This window comes from Octopus sinensis, linkage group LG14 (genome assembly GCF_006345805.1).
Source record: "Octopus sinensis linkage group LG14, ASM634580v1, whole genome shotgun sequence".
NCBI classification, from domain to species: domain Eukaryota; kingdom Metazoa; phylum Mollusca; class Cephalopoda; order Octopoda; family Octopodidae; genus Octopus; species Octopus sinensis.
In genome coordinates this window covers 32,430,019-32,452,743 of record NC_043010.1, presented here as the reverse complement: position 1 = coordinate 32,452,743, position 22,725 = coordinate 32,430,019, and the positions used below count along the sequence as shown (strand labels likewise).

At 35.6% G+C, this 22,725-nt stretch overlaps 1 protein-coding gene across 1 annotated transcript in view; it reads right to left on the bottom strand.

The window, feature by feature from the left end:
• The window catches only part of LOC115219083 (VPS10 domain-containing receptor SorCS3-like), a 722,157-nt gene that overhangs the window by 189,461 nt on the left and 509,971 nt on the right, over positions 1 to 22,725 (bottom strand). The window contains exon 7 of the mRNA XM_029789149.2: positions 14,431 to 14,549. Coding sequence (XP_029645009.1) covers positions 14,431 to 14,549 — 119 coding nt within the window. The remainder of the gene's footprint in view (positions 1 to 14,430; positions 14,550 to 22,725) is intronic.

The following is a 22,725-nucleotide window of genomic DNA, read 5'->3' as shown; positions in this document are numbered from 1 at the left end:
CTGATCACAGCTTTAATCATGGAAAGTGTCAAAAATTTTCAATAGTTTTCCTTACTTTGGAGAAAGTAACATTCTTTTTTATACTATTGTTACTCATATTGATGGAAAAGATTGCAATGTTATTTTGGATCAACTGGGAATTTCTCAGCTTTACATGTAATATATATCATCCTGATTTGAAGTGTCACAGTTTCAGCTTTTCCCTTTTTATACACCAGACATTCAAACAACACTGTCATGGCTTTTAAGGTAGGTAGTATCGAGAAAGTTATCTCATAACACAGTTTATGCACTTAATCATGTCTGTTTTATAATTTTCTGTATTCACCAACAGACCAGGAGCAGCTGCAACCAAAACAGTTTCTCAGCAATGCTCCATCAAGTGATATAAACTTTAACATTTGCCAACTCACTTCATAAAATAGCAATCATAAAATATAGCAGATTTTACAACGAATGTCAACATCTTCCCCCATTCCCTGTTAGCTTGTTGTTATTTATACTGTGATTTTTTTTTTTATGTCGGCTCCAAATACATTTGGGTTTTTCTTTATTGATGCAGAAGATGAAAAGAACTTTGAAATGTTCATTATTGATGTATACCTCTAGGTTGTGAGCTGGTATTAGAACTTGCAATTCTTGTTGATCATATATTCTGCTAATGGCAGTGAAGTAAAAGATACCTCTTGTGGGAACTATGATGATTTATCTTCAGAAAGAAACCAGACAGTAGCGATCAACAGATTCAAGAGAATGTTGTGGACAATCCTCCAGTGTGACACTATTATCTCTATTATTGTTCACTTAAGACTAGTAAATTTTGAGTGTGTGCATATACACACACAGACACGTATTTATTTATATGTATGTCTATGTATGTGTATTTCCATATATATATATATATATATATATGAATGTATATGTGTATATATATATATATATATATATATATATATATATATATATATATGTGTGTGTGTGTGTATGTATATATATATATGTGTGTGTGTGTGTATGTATGTATATATATATATATACATACACGTACATATATATATATATATATATACATATATATATGTATGTATGTATGTAAGTATGTATATATACACACATAAATGCACATACATTTATATATTGGATCATCCCATAAATAATGCAGTTTTTTCAATTGCATGAACTAAAAGTTGGAAGGAGACAGGATAAACTACTTGCATCAACTTGCTATAAGAGCAGGTAGTAATCTTACCTTGTCCTTACTCTTAGTGAAAGTTTTGAAGAATGCAGTTCAATTTTAACAGTTATTTTTTCAAAGCTATAATGGAAGTGACAAAAGAGCATGTTTGGCATATTTTGCTTTATGAGTTTCAATAAAGGCAACAATGCAATGGAAAGTGCAAGGAATATTAATGCAGTATATGGGGATCGGACAATAAGCGTAAGCCAGTGTAAACGGTTCTGAGCCAGAAACAACAGCCTAGAAGACAAGCCTTGTCCTGGATGATCTATAGAGCTTGATGAGGATGTCCTGCAAACCCTGGTGAACAAAATCCCATCATAACTATTGAGGAACTAGCAGAGAAGCTTGGATTTGGTCATTCATCGACACCTGCATGCCATTGGAAAAGTCAGCAAATTGAGTCAATTGGTTCTTCCCAAACTTACCAAGCCTAATTGCATGCAGAGAGTGAATGTGTGTTCTTCTTTGCTGTTACATCTCACAGATGAACCTTGGACCGAATAGTGACTGGTGTCGGGAAATGGGTCCTTTATAGAAATATCAAGCACTAAAGACAGTGGGTAGGGAAAGGAGAAACACCGGCACCCCAGGCTAAAGACAGTCTTCACACATGTAAGATTTTGTTATCTATTTGATGGGATAAGAAAGGTTTAGTCGACTTTGAACTTTTAAACCTAAATCAAACGATAACAAAGATCAACTGTGAGCAGCTTGAATAGTTTAAGTTTAGAAGGAAAATGACCATCTTTGTTTCAAGACAAAAGGTGTTCTTCTATCAGGATAATGTTCGGCTACATACAGTGAGGTTGACATTCCAAAGGCTGGAGCAGTTTGAATAGGAGACGATGCCCCACCCATCATATTTGCTGGACATTGCCCCATCTGGTAATCATTTACTCTGCAGTCTCCATTTGGATGGAAAAAATATGAATTCTGTAGACAGGGTCAGAATAGTACTGGAGGAGTATTTTTCATCATGGCCAAGGGAATTTTGGAAGAGGGGCCTTGAAAGTCTACCAGATAGATGGAAGAGCATTGTAGAAAATGAGGGAGAGTATATTTTAATATTAAAAAAGAACTTTGTTTATCTTAATTTTGAAAAATAAAAGAAATATAAAAGAATTGCATTATTTATAGGATGACCCAATACATATAATACACACACACATATCAAGCACACTTGCTTTAGACAACCTACAAAACAGTCACTGCCTCACTCAGCTTTCTGAAACACATGCATACAGACTAGTTTGATAAAAAAAAATAATAATAATTGAATGAATTCACTCTGAAAGTCAGTGTGGAGTTTATATGTGAAGATGCATTCAAGATATGATTTTTACTCTTACATCAATTCCAAGAGAATTCTATAACACAATGTATTTCATTTATCATATTCATTGACTTTATGAATGCTTTTGAGAATGTGGGTAGAGTGAACTTATGGACCCTGCTTGCAAAATATTGGGAGACTGCCAAGCAATTTCATGACATATCTGTCATGATCTCTTTCTTTGGAGTCATAGATTGGTACCTTTTTCAATCACACCACCATCTGCACTACTTCTGGGTGCTGTACTTGAAAATAGGTGATGTGTATATCTGCATAAGAATGGACTGTAAAGTGTTGCACATTATAGACTAAGCATCACCAGGAAGTGCTGTGATATGTGTATTTGTAAACGTCTTTTCACCGATGACTCGACCCTAGTGGCTTATTTTCTAGATGATATCCATAAAATTACACACTATTTTGAATGTACAACATCAATTTTTGGTTTGTCAATAAATATTAAAAAGACTGAAATCTTGTATCAACCTAAACCTGGCATGTTGGAACATGAACCTCTGAGTATTAGGATAGTAAACCAGCCTCTAAGTAAGGTAAAAATGTCTAAGTATTTAGATAGCATAATTTCTGACAATAATAACCTATTTCTTTACTACCCACAAGGGGCTAAACACAGACAAACGGATTAAGTCGATTATATCGACTCCAGTGTGTAACTGGTACTTAATTTATTGACCTCGAAAGGATGAATGGTAAAGTTGACCTTGGTGGAATTTGAACTCAGAACATAACGCAGACAAAATACCGCTAAGCATTTCATCCGGCGTGCTAACATTTCTGCCAGCTCGCCTCTGACAATAATAACCAAGATGCATTACATGCAGTCATCTGTGATCATGTTTGAGATGTTCAATGTTTCGTTGTGGGCAAAATGTGGCTTAAAACTTTCAACAAAATACAAAGTTTACTGAGCAGTACTTCTATCCAGTGTCCAGAGATCTACATAATACATTGTTAGCATTTAAGAATGCTACTTATCTGACAGTGGCACTGGCTATGATCTATAATGAACATTTCTTGGTGAAATCAAATCTCCCACAAGGAAATCGTGTAGTGTGCAAATATGCCTAATATTAAGTCTATCCTAACGGAATGATACTGGCACTGAGTGGGATGTGTGGTCCATATGGAGAACAGTATGATCCCAAAAGGTTGTACTCTACAGTGGGCTGAAATGCAGAAACCACTGAAGAAGGCTGCCAGAAACTCCATTATAAATATATTATCAAAAAAAATTTCAGTGAAGTAAGTGGCCTGATTGTGTCTGTATAGAAGAAGATGAAAACTGGTTGCAAATAATGCTGGAGAATCATTAAGAAAGGATTAAATATGGCTAAGTCAAATTAGATGATACAACAAGAAGAAAAAGAGAAAAGGTTAGAATTAAATTCACAACACCAGAACTATCATCAGTTTCCTCAGCATTGTATAACACCTATAGTCAATCAGACCCAAGCAAGTAGCTTTGATTTACAAATCTCACAAAAGAGCTAGACATTATTGATGAAGTTCCCTCACCATACACACACACACACAGACACACACACACACACACGTGTGCATGCACATGCTTGTGTGATTGTGTGTTTCTCTGTCTATCTATGTTCTCTTCTATTTTTTAATTATTTAAATTCTTTCTCTGAGGAAGGAGATAGTTTCTAACAAAGATACAAAGCTCAATCATTGGAATGTAGATAACAAAAACAAATTCAACATTATTAGGACAAGGGTGATATAAGAAATCATTCAAAAAGAGAGTGTGTGAGAGAAGAAAAGGTAATGTAAAAGAGAAAGAATGAGAGACATTACTAGATCATCCTCACTCAAGTGACATCTGCCATGCACATCATCTGCCCAAACTTCTCCCTTAAACACAGCATTTGATTTCTCTTATATGCAGTTTTTCTCTTGGCTCATTTGTACTTTGCTATCATAACACATCCATCTTAGCATGTATACCTCATTTCTGTCCAGTCTTCATGCATGTTCCATAATCAACACCCATGTTTTGCTGTCACAAAACAATCCTGTGTAGGAAAGAAATTTGCTTAGGGGGTGCAAACCCAAGTCCAAAATTATTATTATTATTATTATATTTGAATATCAATTAAATTGGATAAATCCAATAATGAAAAAGTAATGTTTCAAATCAGTCCAAAAATGCTTCTACACTTATTCATTTTGGCAACAAAGTTTTTCTGGGGGATGTTCACAGCATCTTCATTGCAGTTATAGGGGATGAACTTGTATCCCAGAAGAAAACATTTGTTACCAGCAGAGGTGGTAACCCCTTAGATTTTTCCCCTTTGGTAACCATGCTTTTGGTTAATCTAGTGCCACTGCTAATTAAGGTCACCTAGACAACAAAAGCTATTCAGTACTTCTACAAAATTCTCTAAGCATTTGAAGGAATTTGTTTTACATGTGCTGTAACAGCTAACTTTTCTTGTACATCAACCACATAAAATCAGTCTTATCTGTCTCAATCCATCTGTATTTCCACCTTAAGTGCTTGTGTCCATAGCTTCCACTAAGTACACCATATGGGATACCTATCCACTCCTTTTCAATACACATGTGCATGTGTTTGTATGTATACACACATGTACCACTTGATACAAACATTTAGAATAATGTAACTATTAAAGCAATGTGAGTAAAATAGAAAAGCTGTTAAAATTTCAAACTAAGCATTCATTCAGATCGTACATTTTCATGTATTTAGAGATGTGGAAAAAATGTGTATAAACACTTATACTTCTTTTAAGATGAACAACTTTTAGATAGTAGATGTGAGTTATTCTCTTTGACCACTTTGGAAATGCTGGAAAATTACATACATTCATGCTGAAAATTGAGGAAAGACAAGTGTGCAAGTGTGTTACATAAAATTCAGGAGTATACATCATCAATGTGAATGAACATAATAGTCATAAGGAAAGGGGGAGGTAAGTGCAGGAAGAAAAAAACGATGTAAAGAAATATGAGAAAGAGAAAAGATAGAAGAGGACGAGATAACAACAGAAAAATAAAGAAATCCTAAATTGATGTAATTTCAAATCCCAGTGTATTTTTGTGATTTCTGTTCAGTGATGGTAGTTTTTCCTAGTTTAATAACAAAGGCATTTTAAAGCATCTCACTTTACTGAAATTCTCTTGATTTTATGTATCAATACTGCATTTTCTAGCATATTAGTCAAATTTTTCAGATCAAATTATACAGCCTAAAAGGTAGGTCAACTTTTACACCAAGACAACTTTGGAGGCCTAAAAATTTCACGTGAAATGTAGTGGGATTTGGAAAGACAGTGATGGCATTTGAATGTTTATGCTGTATGTTTACACTATCTAGTACATCAACTTGTATACCAAAAAATAAGGTAGAGGTTTTGATTATGTAGGATTCTGAGGATTTTCCTCTTCTCTGCTGTGCACAGATAACACATTTTGTTTCCTTTCTTGTAGGGCTTAAATTTTTTATCTGTATAATGGAAGATATTCAACAATAAAATATTTGCTTATATTTTTCTTCTGTCATGTCTATGTTATGTGTGTGTCCTTTATTGTAGTTCAGATTCTGTTGAGATGACCTCTGCCTTAGAAATTTTGACTTCTGCATTATAAGATTTATTCAGTAGGTATGTATTTGTATTACTGTATTGCATGTGGCTTCAGTGCTCTTCATTGGTTTATATATTTTTCATCTGTAAATTATTTTCAAGTAGCACCTCTTAAAAAGATTTGTCTTATATCTTTGTTCCCATACATAAAGTAAAGGAAGGAGGTACAGTAAGGACAAAATAAGAGGAATAAATATGAAATATATTAATATTGAGGTTGTGTGGCACATATGGCAGCAGTTGGTTGCAAGAAGAAATTGCCATTGTTGCTGTAGTATTAGACACTAAGAGAAAATAAAAAACAAAAAAAAATTGATAGGAAACATCAAGATGAAGATTATTTGCCTGTTACATAGGCAGCACTATCCAGATCCTCCAGAATATAATTGGGTAGATTCTACAATTGTTATTTTAAATTTGTAGTACATTTATTTGTCTTTTAGTCACCATATTGTTTTGTAGGAGGGAAATGGTGTTTCTTGTCACTGTGACTAAAAGAATATACATGCTGTGTATGTCTGCTCTTGAAGGTATGTTCTGTTCAGCTAAATAAGTATGCTCTTTTGCTTTAAAGCTTCACTTTGGACAAGTATATGAATTTCAAGCTGAGACATTTATCAGTATAAAGACATGAGCAAATGTTGTCACAGTTACACTAGTGCTGGTTAACTGATACAAAACTATTATGTTATAGTTTCTGTTGCTACTTTTGCTGAAGCCAGAAATCAAATTCTCAATACTTTTAGTACAACTGTAGCTAACTTTCATAGCATTCTTTTATACATGTGTGTTTGTTTGTGTGTTTGTGTGTGTGTTTGTGTGTGTGTGTGTGTGTGTGTGTGTGTGTGTGTGTGTGTGTGTGTGTGTGTGTGTGTGTGAACATTAGCTTTACTGAAATGAATGTTTTTTTTAAATATAAACTGAAGGAAGGAGAGAGAGGGAGAAAGACAAAAAGAGAAAAATGTGAGAGAGTAGTAGAGATAGTAGTAGAGGTAAGGAGAGAGAGAGAGAGAGAGAGGGAGAGAGAGATGCTGGAATGAGAAAGAGATGAAGTAAAGGAAGAGATGGAGAAGGAGAGGGTGATGTGAGAAATAATACTGAGTTGTTTACATTTTATTTTCTTATCAGTGAATACAAAATCTGTTTGTAAAAGTTAATGTGTACACACTGATGTGTATGTGTATGAGTGTCTCGGTGTATGTGTGAGTGTGTGTGTGTTTGTATGTGTTGATGGGTGCTGGTGTATGTTAGTGTGTGTGTGATTGTTAGTGTGTTGGTGTGTGTATGATTGTTAGTGTGTTGGTGTATATGTGGATGTGTGTGTATGTGTAGGTGTGTGTGCTTTGGAGTATGTGCATTGATGTGTGGACAGCAACATTACTACCACATCTGTGAACAATCTTCAAAAAATGCAAGCACCTTTCTCATTTCACTTTGGTCTTTGTAATAAAATCAGGAGGTTCTCTGATGCTATGAAAAAGCCCAAGAAGATCTCACAATCAGCTACTTGAAGTAGTTAAAAAATACTGGGAACAATCTCACTCAAACTTAAGTCACATCATACCTTAACCGTTGTGTCAACAGGCATCTTTCTACATCAAAACAATATCTGTGAGAGATATCGATTGATATTCTAATTCCTGTGATGCTAGTCATCTTGCTTTCTATACTGAAAACTAGTCAAAAACTGGCATAGAAACTAACAAGGATGCAAACAAACTGACACTATTTGCATCACCATCACATAACTCTGCTAGATCAGATCTCTACATACTGACCCAACAAAGGTAACTATAGAATGAACACAGCTGAAAAATATTTTAGAAGCACAATATGGAAACAATGTTTTCACCTTCCCTAAGCTATCATTAATTAACAGATGTTTTAGGGAATGAGAGTGGGGAGAAGGCCAACCCAACCCATAATAAAAGTTATTGATGATATCACTGTAAATGATATAAAAATGTGGCAACTTGTACTGGAATATCAATAACTGTCTCTATATGGCTGCTCCAAAAGAATACTTGGGAGATATTTGCAAAGTACACAGCAATAAAACAAACCATTATAAGCAACTCAGGTAAATAACAACTCTAGAAGGAAGCATAAAAAATTTACATCACCAAATACAGCAGTTAAATCGTTTTAATGCCCACTTTTCCATTTTTACATGAGTTGGACAAAATGTATTGAATTAAATTTTCTACGTCTGATTGCCCTTCCTGAAGCCAATTCTTACCTGTTTCCAAGCAAGGTAATATTTCTCAATGGCTAGATATTTTTTGTAGAATACTGGAAATGAATGACACTGCTTCTATAACAGTGACACTCATTTACAATTAAGATGCACTGTCAACAAACACACACACACACACACAATGCGATTCTTTCACAAGGCTTTAACTGTTGAAGGCTATACTAGCAGAACACTTGCCCAAGGTGCCATGCAGTGGGACTGAACCCATAAAAGCAAATCTCTCTTCCATAAAGCCACGTCTGCACCTATCTCAAATGCCTTTGTAAAATGTAAAGTGAATGATAGATTTAACAACACTCCAACAACACCAACTAAGAAAAGTAAAATCAAATAGAGATCCTTCTCTTAATCTGAAAGGAAAATTATACCCAGAAACACAAACTCAAGACTTAGTGAAAAACTCCACTACCAGTTTAATGAATAAGCCAGGATAACTCACAAGTTTTCTTTTGATCAACAAACTATATACAGGAGGATAAAAGGGAAGATATTTCAGTAAAAAGAGCTTCACAGGAAGCTCTAGTCTTAGATCCAGAATAGAATTAAGGGTTTTAATTGGAATACAATATGACTAAATAATATATTGAGAATACTGTACCAACAATAACAGTAAAACTTATAATGATTGACACTGAAACTTTCATAAATGCAATGGGAAAGCTATATAAAGAGACCTGATAGTTGGCTACAAACACAACACATTGACTTTTTATAGAAAATCACTTATACAAATACTTCAAAAGTCTATGGGAGGTCAGATTGACATAAGGAACGGGCTTGCTATATCACAATCAAACCTTGAGATCAAGAACAAAAACACTGTTTTGTCAGAGGAATATAGGCCCATTGCTGGCTTTTACATAATGTACAAACTGGACTCAATCCACTTGAACAAATTTCTCCAAGACCATTGTGAGTCTAACTACATAGTCACTGACAAGTAGGTAAGTGGAAAGAAAGCAGTACAGGGTTGTGCTGAACTTTTGGTAAATAAAATTACGATGTCTGAAGTAAGAAAACAATACAGAAACCTTGTGATATTATGGCTTGATTACAGAAAGGCATTCACTTGATTCCATCCCTCATTCATGGCAACTGAGATCACTACAGCTGGCAAAAATATCTGCTGACTTTGCTGCTTCTATTGAAAGGCTCATGGAAACCTGATCCACAATCTGTCTCAGATGTCATGAATATTTAATAGACTGCTATGCTTCTGGTTAGTTTCGTCCTTAATCCACTAAAATTTCTTATTTAAAAAATGCACTGGCAATATTTTAGGGTCTACAACAACAAGGGAAAACAAGATTGCCCATAGTTTCTTTGTGGACAATCTAACAATCTATGCCAGAAATATTTACGATACTGAAAAACAGCTTGATTCAATCATAACATTTTCTGTTGATATAGGGATGGAGTTTGCCCAAACCTAAAATCTCTGCATCAATTATCTCTCTATCTCTCCTCTTCTACACAATGTATGCTATGTATACCTAGGTCTTAATGGAAATGTGTTATACAAAAGACACTGTGAACAAGAATAGACTAATCAAAGAATATAATAGCAGACTTAAAACAATATGACAAGCAGACCTTTGCTCTTACAAGACAATATTTCACAATACATCTGCAGAACCTGCATTAACATTTGGAATACTTTCCTGGTCTAAAGAAGATTCTCAATCCATAGATATTGAAACCCATAAGATCCTGACATCAACTACAAACTTCCACAGAAACAGTGACACTGAAAAATTCTACCAGAAGAAAAAAAAGAAGGAAAAGACTAAGTGCAGTGTGAGTGTATCTCACAAAAGATCTGGAAAAGAAACTCTGTGCATTTCATAAGAGATTATAAACACACATACATATACACATATGTATGTGTGTGTGTCTATGTATGTGTATATATATATATAGGGTTGGTGGGTGTGCACACACCCACAAATACACATGCATACATATATTGGTCGATTGAGAGGGTTGACACATCAAATTTTTAATGTTTTTGAATTGTGATAAAAAAAATGTAATAAAACACAAGCACAAAAAGGAAACAAACACAAGCCAAAACCAATAACCTACAGATTTTACACATTGAAAACCAGATTCAAGTTAAAAGATGATTTATAGATTTATGGAGATTGCCTTTGCAATTTTCTGTCACTGTTTGGTGCTTTATTCCTCATTTGTGTTAGTGTATACCTTTAGTTTGTTCTAGTTCAATGTTGCGATAATATATAATGACCAAGTTAATCATTAGCATTAATGCATGATGTCTTTGCTTTTAGGATATTTCTGACAGACTTTTAATCTGTTTTGTAGTTATGATGTGTTCTGGTCTTGGAGCACATTTTTTTTATTATTATGCAGAACAGCAGGATATGTGTGTGCTTTTTCTTTCTTTCATTTTTGTTTGTTTTGAAGGAAATTAGATGTTGAAAAGTGATGTTTATAGCTGAAACTGTGATGCAAGGCTGAGAAGCTATCATGTAATATATTACAGCAACCGTTTCGTGGCACATTTGTCTTGTTCTGGCAACTTCTAACTAAAGTAGTTGGTTGAATGTTAAACCGTATTAAGTGTACTCTTTGAAAGTGTGATTCCATAACAGAAAGGTGACATTCACCAGTTTACATTAAGATGAACACATTTGTCAGTCCAGTTTTTAGGTTTTGGAATGTAATGGAAATGGTCGGGGTGTAAGTAAGTGCTACTGTGTGTCTATGTATGTTTGTGAATGTGTTTATGTGTGCGTATGTGTGTGCATGCATCTGAGTATATCTGTGTGTGTGTGTGTATGTGTTGACACTAAATGGAATTATATTACCTATTTCCAACTGAGTCTACATTTAAGTATCAAATGATGCATTAATGGAATCTTCAAGTTCAATAATTTGAATAATTGTTTCCTTTCATGGACACACTAACATCATCATCATCACCACCATTCCAAATGTGTTGCTTTCCATGCAGGCATGGATTGAATGATTTGACAGGATTCAATGAGACAGAGGCCTATGTCATGTTCCAATATCCGTTTTGGCATGGCTTCTGTGATTGGATGCCCTTTCTACATCAACCTCTTTACAGTATACTGGGTGACTTGTTTTTTTTTTGTTGCACCCTACAACTTGCAAGACTAAAGAACCTCAAGCTATAACTGGAAGAAAATGGGAGATAGATAGATAGATAGAGAGAGAGAGAGAGAGAGAGTAATGATTTTAGATAAGGTGATGAGAGAGAGAGAGAGAGAGTAATGATTTTAGATAAGGTGATGAGAGAGAATGAAGTATGAGAGAAACAGGCTTAAGAAATGGAGAGAGTCACAGAGTAACCACTTATTGGAGTGTGAGTATTGAAAGAACAGAAGAAAGGGAAGGGACCAGTACCAGGGGTTAGCAAGAAAGCTTTTGACTGTTATTATTACTGAGTGAGAGAGCAGTGCAAATCATCAAAATGACTCTGTGGTATAAATATATGAAGCCCAGCATGCCCACCATGACTACTTGTTTGATAAGTGTACATTAGGCATACACATCACAACCATGTGCATGACATGATGATCTCATATCAAGATAAACAGTGTATGACCTAATAGGTGGGGGCCCAGTTAAGATTTTTTTGAGGTCTAGTAGCCCATCCTGCTCAAAAGTTCCCTGAATAAGGGCTGTTTAAGTATGATGAACAAAACGCCTATGTTTCCAGAGGTGAATTATTCAAACCCTTAAAGATGCCCTCTCAACACATGGCTATGATGCTCTCGATCAGGGATGCATATATTGTCAGCCTCTAAGGGAGATGCTGAGGTCAACTTTGCCTTTCATCTTTTTTGGGGTCAATGATATAAGTACCAGTCAAACATTGGAGTTGATGTAATCAACTAGCCCCCTTCCTCAAAATGTCAGGCTTCGTGCCTATAAGGAAAGGACTAGCATCATCATCATCAAGGTGGTGAGCTGGCAGAATTGTTAGCTCATTCGACAAAATGCTTAATGGTATTTTGCCTGTCACTATGTTCTGAGTTCAAATTCTGCCAAGGTCAACTTAGCCTTTCAGGGTCGATAAATTAAGTACTAGTTGAATATTGGAATCAATGTAATTGATAGTCCCCTCCCACAAATTTTAAGCTTTGTGCCTACAGTAGAAAGGATTATTATTGTTATATTTTAGTACTTTTTACTCTTTTAAGCATTTACTGTCTCTTGTCTATTTTTACTCTTATTTGATTAATAATTTTTGTTCTTTAGTCACATTTAAAAGATTTACTCTGTTTGTTCCTATTTCTGCTGCTAATTCTTCTATTGTTGCTGATGCTACTGCCACTCTCACCCCTTGACCAGTTCCTGTCAAGTCTTCTCTGTTCTGCTCTCATGGGCTGATGGATTCTTTTCTTTGAATTCATTAAATTCTGATTTTTCTATAAGTATCTCCAGAGAGAAGAAAGGAAGAGAGAGTATGCACCACAACCACTAAGTTCAACCAAAAACCAATTGAACAATGAGCATCTGGTAATGACAGCCAGAATGATTGATCTATATAGGCGAGAGAAAAAAATTACATTTAAAACCTTGAGGCCAGAATCTACAGACAAACAGCCTTTTTCTCAGTTAAGTTGCAGTGGAACTGTATCTTTATTGGCATGTGTTGTGTTTCAAATTTGTTTGCTCTAGTTTGCTTGAGTGATAAAACAACAACTTCCAATCTTACTTCAGTCAGGAGGTTTGTGATAGAAAGCCCATTCAGCTAAAAGAAATCAACCGTTTCTTATTAAACCATTCCAGTGCTGCACTCATGGAAAAAATGGTTGCAAGGTGCAGTAAATAAAAGATTTTATTGTAAAATATGGAATATTTGCCAAGTGAACATTAACCCTTTAGCATTCAGATTACTCTAATCAAATGTAATGCTTATTTATTCACATTGTTTTGAATTAACAATGCATAGTCTTTTAGCTTTGAAATTTCAGTAATGTGATTGCTTAGTTTTAGAATGACATTGTAGGGTAGGTGTGAGAAGCAAGATCTAGCTGGTTGGAACATAAAATACGTAGTATATTTTGACTGGATATGGTCGGTTTAAATGCTAAAGGATTAAAAATAAAAAATAGACCGAGTAAAAGTCACAAAGCAGAAAATTTTTAATACCAGATTTATTTGATTATTGTTCCAATATGTTTTGTTGTTGTTTCATAAAGAAGCACATGATCAAAGTTGTTCTAAATTTCAGACATAAGACCATGTTGTATGAAGGACTGTTATACAATATAGTTTTATAATATCTAATGTATTTTTCCTTTTTAAGACAGCAAGGTGCAAGTCAAGGCAGATTTGGCTGCTTTTTCTAACTGATCAAACACTGTGTTGAAGCATTCTCTTTCCTCAATGTTGTTCTTATTGTGGTTGATTTGTATGAAAGTGAGAGGAAAGTAAAGTAAAAAGACACATAGGCTCATAATAAAGGGTGGTGGGGAACAAATTTCAAAACACAGTAATTCCGTCCAAAGTTCTGGATTTCTTATGAAATAGTGTCCTTGATGATGAATGAGCCTTTAACATCTAGAAAACGCACACACACACATATGCTTATGCACATACATATTTAAATACACATACACACACAGATAGGTGTGTGAATTATACAAGAAAACCACACACAGTTATATACAAGTACTGACACCTGTGTATATATGCACTCATGCATTGATATACATACACATATAGAAACACACCTCTGTTGTCTGTCCCCCTCTCTCCCTCTCCCCTCTCTCTCTATGTATATATATATGCACACACATCCATGCACATCTATATACATACATACACACAACACAAATACACATATATATGCACACATTTGTATACATACACACATAGACACATACATACATATTTGTACACACAACTACACTTGTGTGCATAAACACATAGAAAATTGAAAGAAATGAAAAAGCTGACTCACCTGTACAAATATATATTCATCTTGAACAATTAAAGAAGATGGTAAAATAGGATTGATGGAGGTATCCATGGAAATTTCACCACAGTATGGAGCTAAGCAAGCCAAATAACGGGTCTCCCCTTAAAAAAGAACAGTGAAAAATAAAGTGAATATTGTTTTCTATGACCATTAAATTTGAAAACAAAAACATGCATTACATAGAATTTAAAATATATTTTTTCAAACAAAAGAATTCGTCAATCATTTTTTAAAACATGAAAATGATTATTTCAGTAATATACAAATATCTAAAAATGTTTCAACATTTTGAATTTTAAACATAAGAAAAATGGATGTTGTGCAAGAATATATATATGGGCGTATATATATCTATATGCAGAGAGAGAGAGATAATAGGGTGTGTGGAGATATTCATGCATATATATATATGTGTATACATACAAATATATGTATATATTTGTATATACATTTATGTGTGTGTATATATATATATAAATATATATAAATAAATATATATATATATAAATATATATATATGTGCATGTTTGGATTGTCTTTGCAGAGGGGCCATCCAGACACCTGCCTTCGCAGTGAACAGGAATTGATCTTCTCTCTTCGCTGCTTTGTGCCACATCGGCTCAACTCCCCTCCCCTCCTCTTTCCTCTCACACCTACTTCCTCTCTTCACTTCTGCCCACCTTCTCCCTTCATCGTTATCCCCTCCATCCCAATACATCCACATGTCAAAGTCACCAGCCCCTATCTACATGCACACACTTACACACTCTCACATACACATGCATGCGCACCTTCATTTTTGGATCACCACTACTTTATTATCTCCCCTTCTTCATAGCTCTCCTGTCCAACCGCCTCTGTCCAGCTACCACTATGATTGACTGCTAGCCACTAAAACTTTTTTTATTCTCTCTCTGTTTATTTTCTCGTGTTCCTTTCTGTTGAAGAGCATAGGCTCAAAACGAAAAAGACTTTTCACCTTCCAAGTATTAAATTAATACATATGTTTGTCTTCGTCTTTTGTTTTTTTTGTAAATTACAACTAAATATGTATATATATATGTATGTATATATATATATATCTGTGTATATATATGTATATATGTATATATGTATGTGTATATATGTATGTAGGTATGTACACACACACACACACACACACACACACACATATATATATATATATATATATGGCTTCATAACTACTGTTTTAGTTATAACCTTGGAGCCCCAGTAATCTGTTACACCATTTTCCTAGTGTACCTAATTATTTAGATGACATGTGAACTAAACCCTCATACTTTGTATATATATATATATATATATATATATATATATATATATATATACATATAGGGTGAAAATATGTGGAAAACATATATAAAAAGTGGAAGAGAAATGCCTTTGTTTCACATAGTTTAATATCTTTTTATAAAGAAATTTTTTACAGTTTTAATATACCACCGATTTTGTTGCTTCATGTCTTCAACATTGATCATATTGACCCCAGTGCATAACTGGTACTTATTTAATTGACCCCAAAAGCATGAAAGGTATAGTTGGCCTGAACACAAAAACAATTGATCCCAGCTCACAGGGGAACCTATATATATATCATCATCATCATCATCATCATCATCATCGTTTAACGTCCGTTTTCCGCGCTAGCACGGGTTGGACGGTTTCGACCGGGGTCTGGGGAGCTCGGGCTGCCCCAGGCTCCAGTCTAGTCTGGCAGTGTTTCTACAGCTGGATGCCCTTCCTAACGCCAACCACTCCGCGAGTGTAGTGGGTGCTTTTTACGTGCCACCTGCACAGGTGCCAGAGGGGTCTGGCATCGGCCACGTTCGGATGGTGCTTTTTTTATGGGGGGGGTGCAGAAATATAGGGGAGCACCAGTGGGAGGGGTGGTTCAGAGGACAGGTACTAGGCAAGTAGAACGTAGGATATCGAGAGAGGGGTAATGCATGGTGAAATAGCGTATTGAAGAGGGGGGTTCAAAGAGTAGACACCTATAATGGTGGTGGGGGGTTGCAGAAATATAGGGGAGCACCAGTGGGAGGGGTGGTTCAGAGGACAGGTTCTAGGCAAGTAGAACGTAGGATATCGAGAGAGGGGTAATGCATGGTGAAATAGCGTATTGAAGAGGGGGGTTCAAAGAGTAGACACCTATAATGGTGGTGGGGGGTGCAGAAATATAGGGGAGCACCAGTGGGAGGGGTGGTTCAGAGGACAGGTTCTAGGCAAGTAGAACGTAGGATATCGAGAGAGGGGTAATGCATGGTGAAATAGCGTATTGAAGAGGGGGGTTCAAAGAGTAGACACCTATAATGGTGGTGGGGGGTGCAGAAATATAGGGGAGCACCAGTGGGAGGGGTGGTTCAGAGGACAGGTTCTAGGCAAGTAGAACGTAGGATATCGAGAGACGGTAATGCATGGTGAAATAGCGTATTGAAGAGGGGGGTTCAAAGAGTAGACACCTATAATGGTGGTGGGGGGTGCAGAAATATAGGGGAGCACCAGTGGGAGGAGTGGTTCAGAGGACAGGTTCTAGGCAAGTAGAACGTAGGATATCGAGAGAGGGGTAATGCATGGTGAAATAGCGTATTGAAGAGGGGGGTTCAAAGAGTAGACACCTATAATGGTGGTGGTGGGGGGTGCAGAAATATAGGGGAGCACCAGTGGGAGGGGTGGTTCAGAGGACAGGTTCTAGGCAAGTAGAACGTAGGATATCGAGAGGGGGTAATGCATGGTGAAATAGCGTATTGAAGAGGGGGGTTCAAAGAGTAGACACCTATAATGGTGGTGGTGGGGGGTGCAGAAATATAGGGGAGCACCAGTGGGAGGGGTGGTTCAGAGGACAGGTTCTAGGCAAGTAGAACGTAGGATATCGAGAGAGGGGTAATGCATGGTGAAATAGCGTATTGAAGAGGGGGGTTCAAAGAGTAGACACCTATAATGGTGGTGGGGGGTGCAGAAATATAGGGGAGCACCAGTGGGAGGGGTGGTTCAGAGGACAGGTTCTAGGCAAGTAGAACGTAGGATATCGAGAGAGGGGTAATGCATGGTGAAATAGCGTATTGAAGAGGGGGGTTCAAAGAGTAGACACCTATAATGGTGGTAGGGGGGTGCAGAAATATAGGGGAGCACCAGTGGGAGGGGTGGTTCAGAGGACAGGTTCTAGGCAAGTAGAACGTAGGATATCGAGAGAGGGGTAATGCATGGTGAATAGCGTATTGAAGAGGGGGGTTCAAAGAGTAGACACCTATAATGGTGGTGGGAGAAACGACATCCGGTATAGTTGGAGCAAAATAGAGATATCCGGTATTGGTGGTGGTGGGGGTGGGTAGGGCGGGCGCGCCGCGAAGAATCGGCAGCCAATTTCTAATCAGCCCTGTAAGGGAGATAGATCTTAAATATCTATAACGATAACTAGTGAATTATACAGAATATGCAAAAACGAGGCGAGGCTGAAATAGTAAACAGAGTGGCGACTAGGGGGATCAGAATAATAATAATTAATAAATAATAATAATAAATAGAGATACGGATGAATTAAAGTTCAAAGATTTCTTATCTTGGGATCACTTCGTTTACGGACAGACTTGGCAAAAGGAATTCGGAATCAAGAATGAGGCAGGTTACTAGCTTAAGTATGCATAGCCATGGCGAGGAGTAGGAAGAGAAGGAGTCCAGACAGACAATGTAAAAAGAAGGGGGAGAGAAACCCCGCGAAGAATCGGCAGCCAATTTCTAATCAGCCCTGTAAGAGAGATAGATCTTAAATATCTATAACGATAACTAGTGAATTATACAGAATATGCAAAAACGAGGCGAGGCTGAAATAGTAAACAGAGTGGCGACTAGGGGGATCAGAATAATAATAATTAATAAATAATAATAATAAATAGAGATACGGATGAATTAAAGTTCAAATATTTCTTATCTTGGGATCACTTCGTTTACGGACAGACTTGGCAAAAGGAATTCGGAATCAAGAATGAGGCAGGTTACTAGCTTAAGTATGCATAGCCATGGCGAGGAGTAGGAAATATATATATATATATATATATATATATATATATATATATATATTCCCCTGTGAGCTTGGATCAATTGTTTTGTACATGTCATTTGTAATCTTTTTTATTTTGTAAAGAGAACATATATATAATATTTTTCTTCATAACTTTTATATATTTCAAAAATATATTCAAACAATATATATTTCAAAGGGAAAGCAGTCTCAGATTACCAGCTGAATGGTCAGAAATGTATAACAAGTACAAGAATTAGAAGGCTTCCAGTTATAATATATTAAAGACTGCATTTACATATTGAGTTCTGTAATTTATCCCTTCTAGTGAATCAACAGAGATTTATATATACTCTATGCACCAGCACAGTGTTGAGCACTCAATCTCACTGTTTGACATTTATATATCAATGCTTCCAGTGTCCCCAAACACTGGTAAAGCACTAAATAAAAAAGAGAGAGTCAAAACAAACCATGGAAAAACATGAAATAACAGTGTAGCATATTGTAAGTGAATGCTCGAGGCAAGAACGGTCTATTGGAAGCTCTATGGAAATTATGGCCAAGAAAGATCAAAAACATAGTATGACCAAATCCCAGAAGGAATTCATGAGAATGAGAATTGCAAAATCCTGAGGGATGCAATGATTCAGTGTGACCATTATATTAGCCATTGAAAACCTGACATTGTTGTAGTGAACAAAAAAGAAAAAATGTCTGATAATTGACATAGCATGCCCTGGTGACAACAAGATTGAAGAGAAAGAAGAAGAAAAAGTAAACAGTAAACTGCGTGGCACCTTGGGCAAGTGTCTTCTACTATAGCCTCGGGCCAACCAAAGCCTTGTGAGTGGATTTGGTAGACAGAAACTGAAAGAAGCCTGTCGTATATATGTATATATATATATATATATATATATATATATATATATATATATATGTGTGTGTGTGTGTGGGGGTATATGTTTGTGTGTCTGTGTTTGTCCCCCTAACATCACTTGACAACTGATGCTAGTGTGTTTACGTCCCCATAACTTAGCGGTTCGGCAAAAGAGACCGATAGAATAAGTACTAGGCTTACAAAGAATAAGTCCTGGGGTCGATTTGCTTGACTAAAGGCAGTGCTCCAGCATGGCTGCAGTCAAATGACTGAAACAAGTAAAAGAATAAAGAGTAAGAGTAAATATGACAAATTGAAGTGGGAAATATGCAGGTTGTGGGCAATGAAGAGAATGGACATGATACCAATAGTGATTGGTGCACTTGGAAGTATCAGCACTCAACTAGCAACATGGCTTAAAAAGATTGGAATGAATATCAAGATGGAATGCCTAAAAAAATTATCAATGCTTGGAACTGCAAGCGTCCTCCGCAGGGCTCTTGAAGCAAGATCAGCAAACAAGTATCACCTTAGTCTCCTGGCTGTAGACAGCTGACACTCTTCATCATACTGACCAAAATAAAGCTGAGATTTTTCCTGATACAATAATAATAATAGCAGGTGCTGATACATTTTTGAGGAAGTGGCTGTCAATAAATACTTTTTATTCTATTGACTTCTGGAAGAATAAATGTACAGTTGGCTTGGGTAGAGTTTGAAATCAAATACTACAAATCACTTTGTTCTACTTGTAATAATTCTGCCAATTCACTGCATTTCTTGAGTTGGTAGCAATAGTTTTGATGTAACCTCAACAACAATGTCAATGATATGGCTTAACAACAACAGCAACAACCACAATATATCAATTATTACTTTAACCAACTCAGCAGTTATGTAACAGGAACTAAACTGAAGTATTCGCAGAACGATACAAAAAAAAATACCAGCTTTTCACAAAGTTCATGAAAATTAAATTCTTCATGGAACCAAACAAATCAAACAAAATTTGAAAATTAAAATATTAAAACATTTTCAGTTTAAATTAAGTTAAACAAACTGCAAAAATAAGATTAAAAAAACATAAATAAATGGCAATTAATAAAAACAATTCCTTCAAACTTCCAAGAAGTAAAATCGTAATTGCAAAAATTCTGTTTACAGACAGGTTTTTGGTGAATGTCGTTGGTTGAATTAGTGAGATGGAATAACTTTAATAACTCAAATCACCACTTAAAAATATAATATTGATAATAATAATAACAATAACAAAAAGAACAATAAAATAATATTAACAATAATAATAAAGTGACTATTATTATTATTATTATTATTATTATTATTATTATTATTATTATTATTATTATTACTGCTACTACTACTAGTATTATTTATTTATTTATCTGTTAATTTTTATTATTGTTGTTATTATTTTAATTGTGCTACTGTTGGTCTTCATGTTCTCAATATTCCAGACTATTTAATGAAATGGAATGCAATTTACTTCCACATTTATGCACCCAATCTCACCCATAAATCATGGCTTAAAATTTATTATTAACCTCACTACTGATGTACATATTGTCCATCTAATGTCCTTCAACAGTTATTCTTGCAGAAAATAAAGGAAGCATTGTCAATGAAATAGTACCAGTTGTACAGGTGGGTCAAAGTAACTGACTAGTCCCCTCGGCCAAAGTTTCACTCCTAAGCAGTTCAATTTCTTTGTTTATTCATTCTTTTCATTTTGATTGTTTTTGTGTGTTCGTTTTTGGGGATCATTTTTATTCAGCTTGATGCCTATTTATTTAGTAGCTGTGAATGATTTAATGCAGTTAAGTAACATTTAGACTGCAAAGATTTCTTTTCGGATGTAATCAAAAAGTTTTGTTAAGCAGGTTAGATTTATTTGTTTAGAATTTGGGCAGCTGTTTTGTCATTCATTTCTGTATGTTGTGAGATATTGTATTTGTGTATGATGTCACTTTTAGCATCTTGATTTCAGTTGATGCTGTCTTCTATAAATGTAGCTTGTGCTGGGGTTTCAAATTCATGAAGGGTCACATGTTCTGGTGTATTATTTTGCTCTTGGTGAGCCTCATACTCTGGCATTTAATCAACTTTATGTTGTGGTTTGTTTTCTGTAGTATTCCTTTCCAAATTCCTGTTATTAATTTTTACTACATACTCTTCTCTTTCTGTTGTCATTATTTAAATTAGAGTTAACTGTAATTTTGATACACTTTATTCCAGTTGGAGTAAGTCTATGGTTACGCATGATGTCTATGTGCGTTTGCTAATTTGTTTGAGTTTATATATTCCTGAAAGTTTTCCCTGATGTTATCTCTCCAGATGTTATAGCATTGTCCAGTAATGTTTCTTTCTAGTTTATTCAATGCTGTCACAACCTGTCTATACTCCTCATATACTCTTTCCTCTTTTACTTGTTTCAGTCATTTGACTGTGGCCATGCTGGAGCACCGCCTTTAGTCAAGCAAATTGACTCCAGGACTTTTTCTTTGTAATCCTAGTACTTATTCTATCGGTCACTTTTGCCGAACCACTAAGTTACAGGGATGCAAACACACCAGCAATAGTTGTCAAGCGATGTTGGGGTACAAACACAGACATACAAACATATACGTGCACACATAAACATACATACATATAAATATATGCATATACATATATACGATGGGCTTCTTTCAGTTTCCGTCTCACAAGGCTTTGGTTGGCCCGAGGCTACAGTAGAAGACACTTGCTCAAGTTACTATACAGTGGGACTGAACCCGGATCCATGTGGTTGGTAAGCAAGCTACTTACCACACAGCCACTCCTACGCCTGTATTAGAAATATATATGTCCATATATTTCTAATTCTTTTGATACTGTTAGTTTGGATTTGATTGGAGGTGTCAGAATTGAGATCTGGGTTTTGAATTCCCCCAGGTCAATCTTTAGAGGAGTTCCTTCCAGATGCCAATTTTTCAACCTTATCTTAGATGTCCACTGAGAGACTTGGTTCTTGGTAACCTGTTTGACAACCAATGTGGAATGATTTAGATCTGGTTGCATTTTCTTTGTGTCTTTTCCATTTTAATCTTACTGACAAGAAGTGTATATTTGGCACTACCATTTTTCTTAAAGAAACTTAGAGAGGCCAGTCTTCCAGATGCCAATTTTTCAACCTTATCTTAGATGTCCACTGAGAGACGTGGTTCTTGGTAACCTGTTTGACAACCAATGTGGAATGATTTAGATCTGGTTGCATTTTCTTTGTGTCTTTTCCATTTTAATCTTACTGACAAGAAGTGTATATTTGGCACTACCATTTTGCTTAAAGAAACTTAGAGAGGCCAGT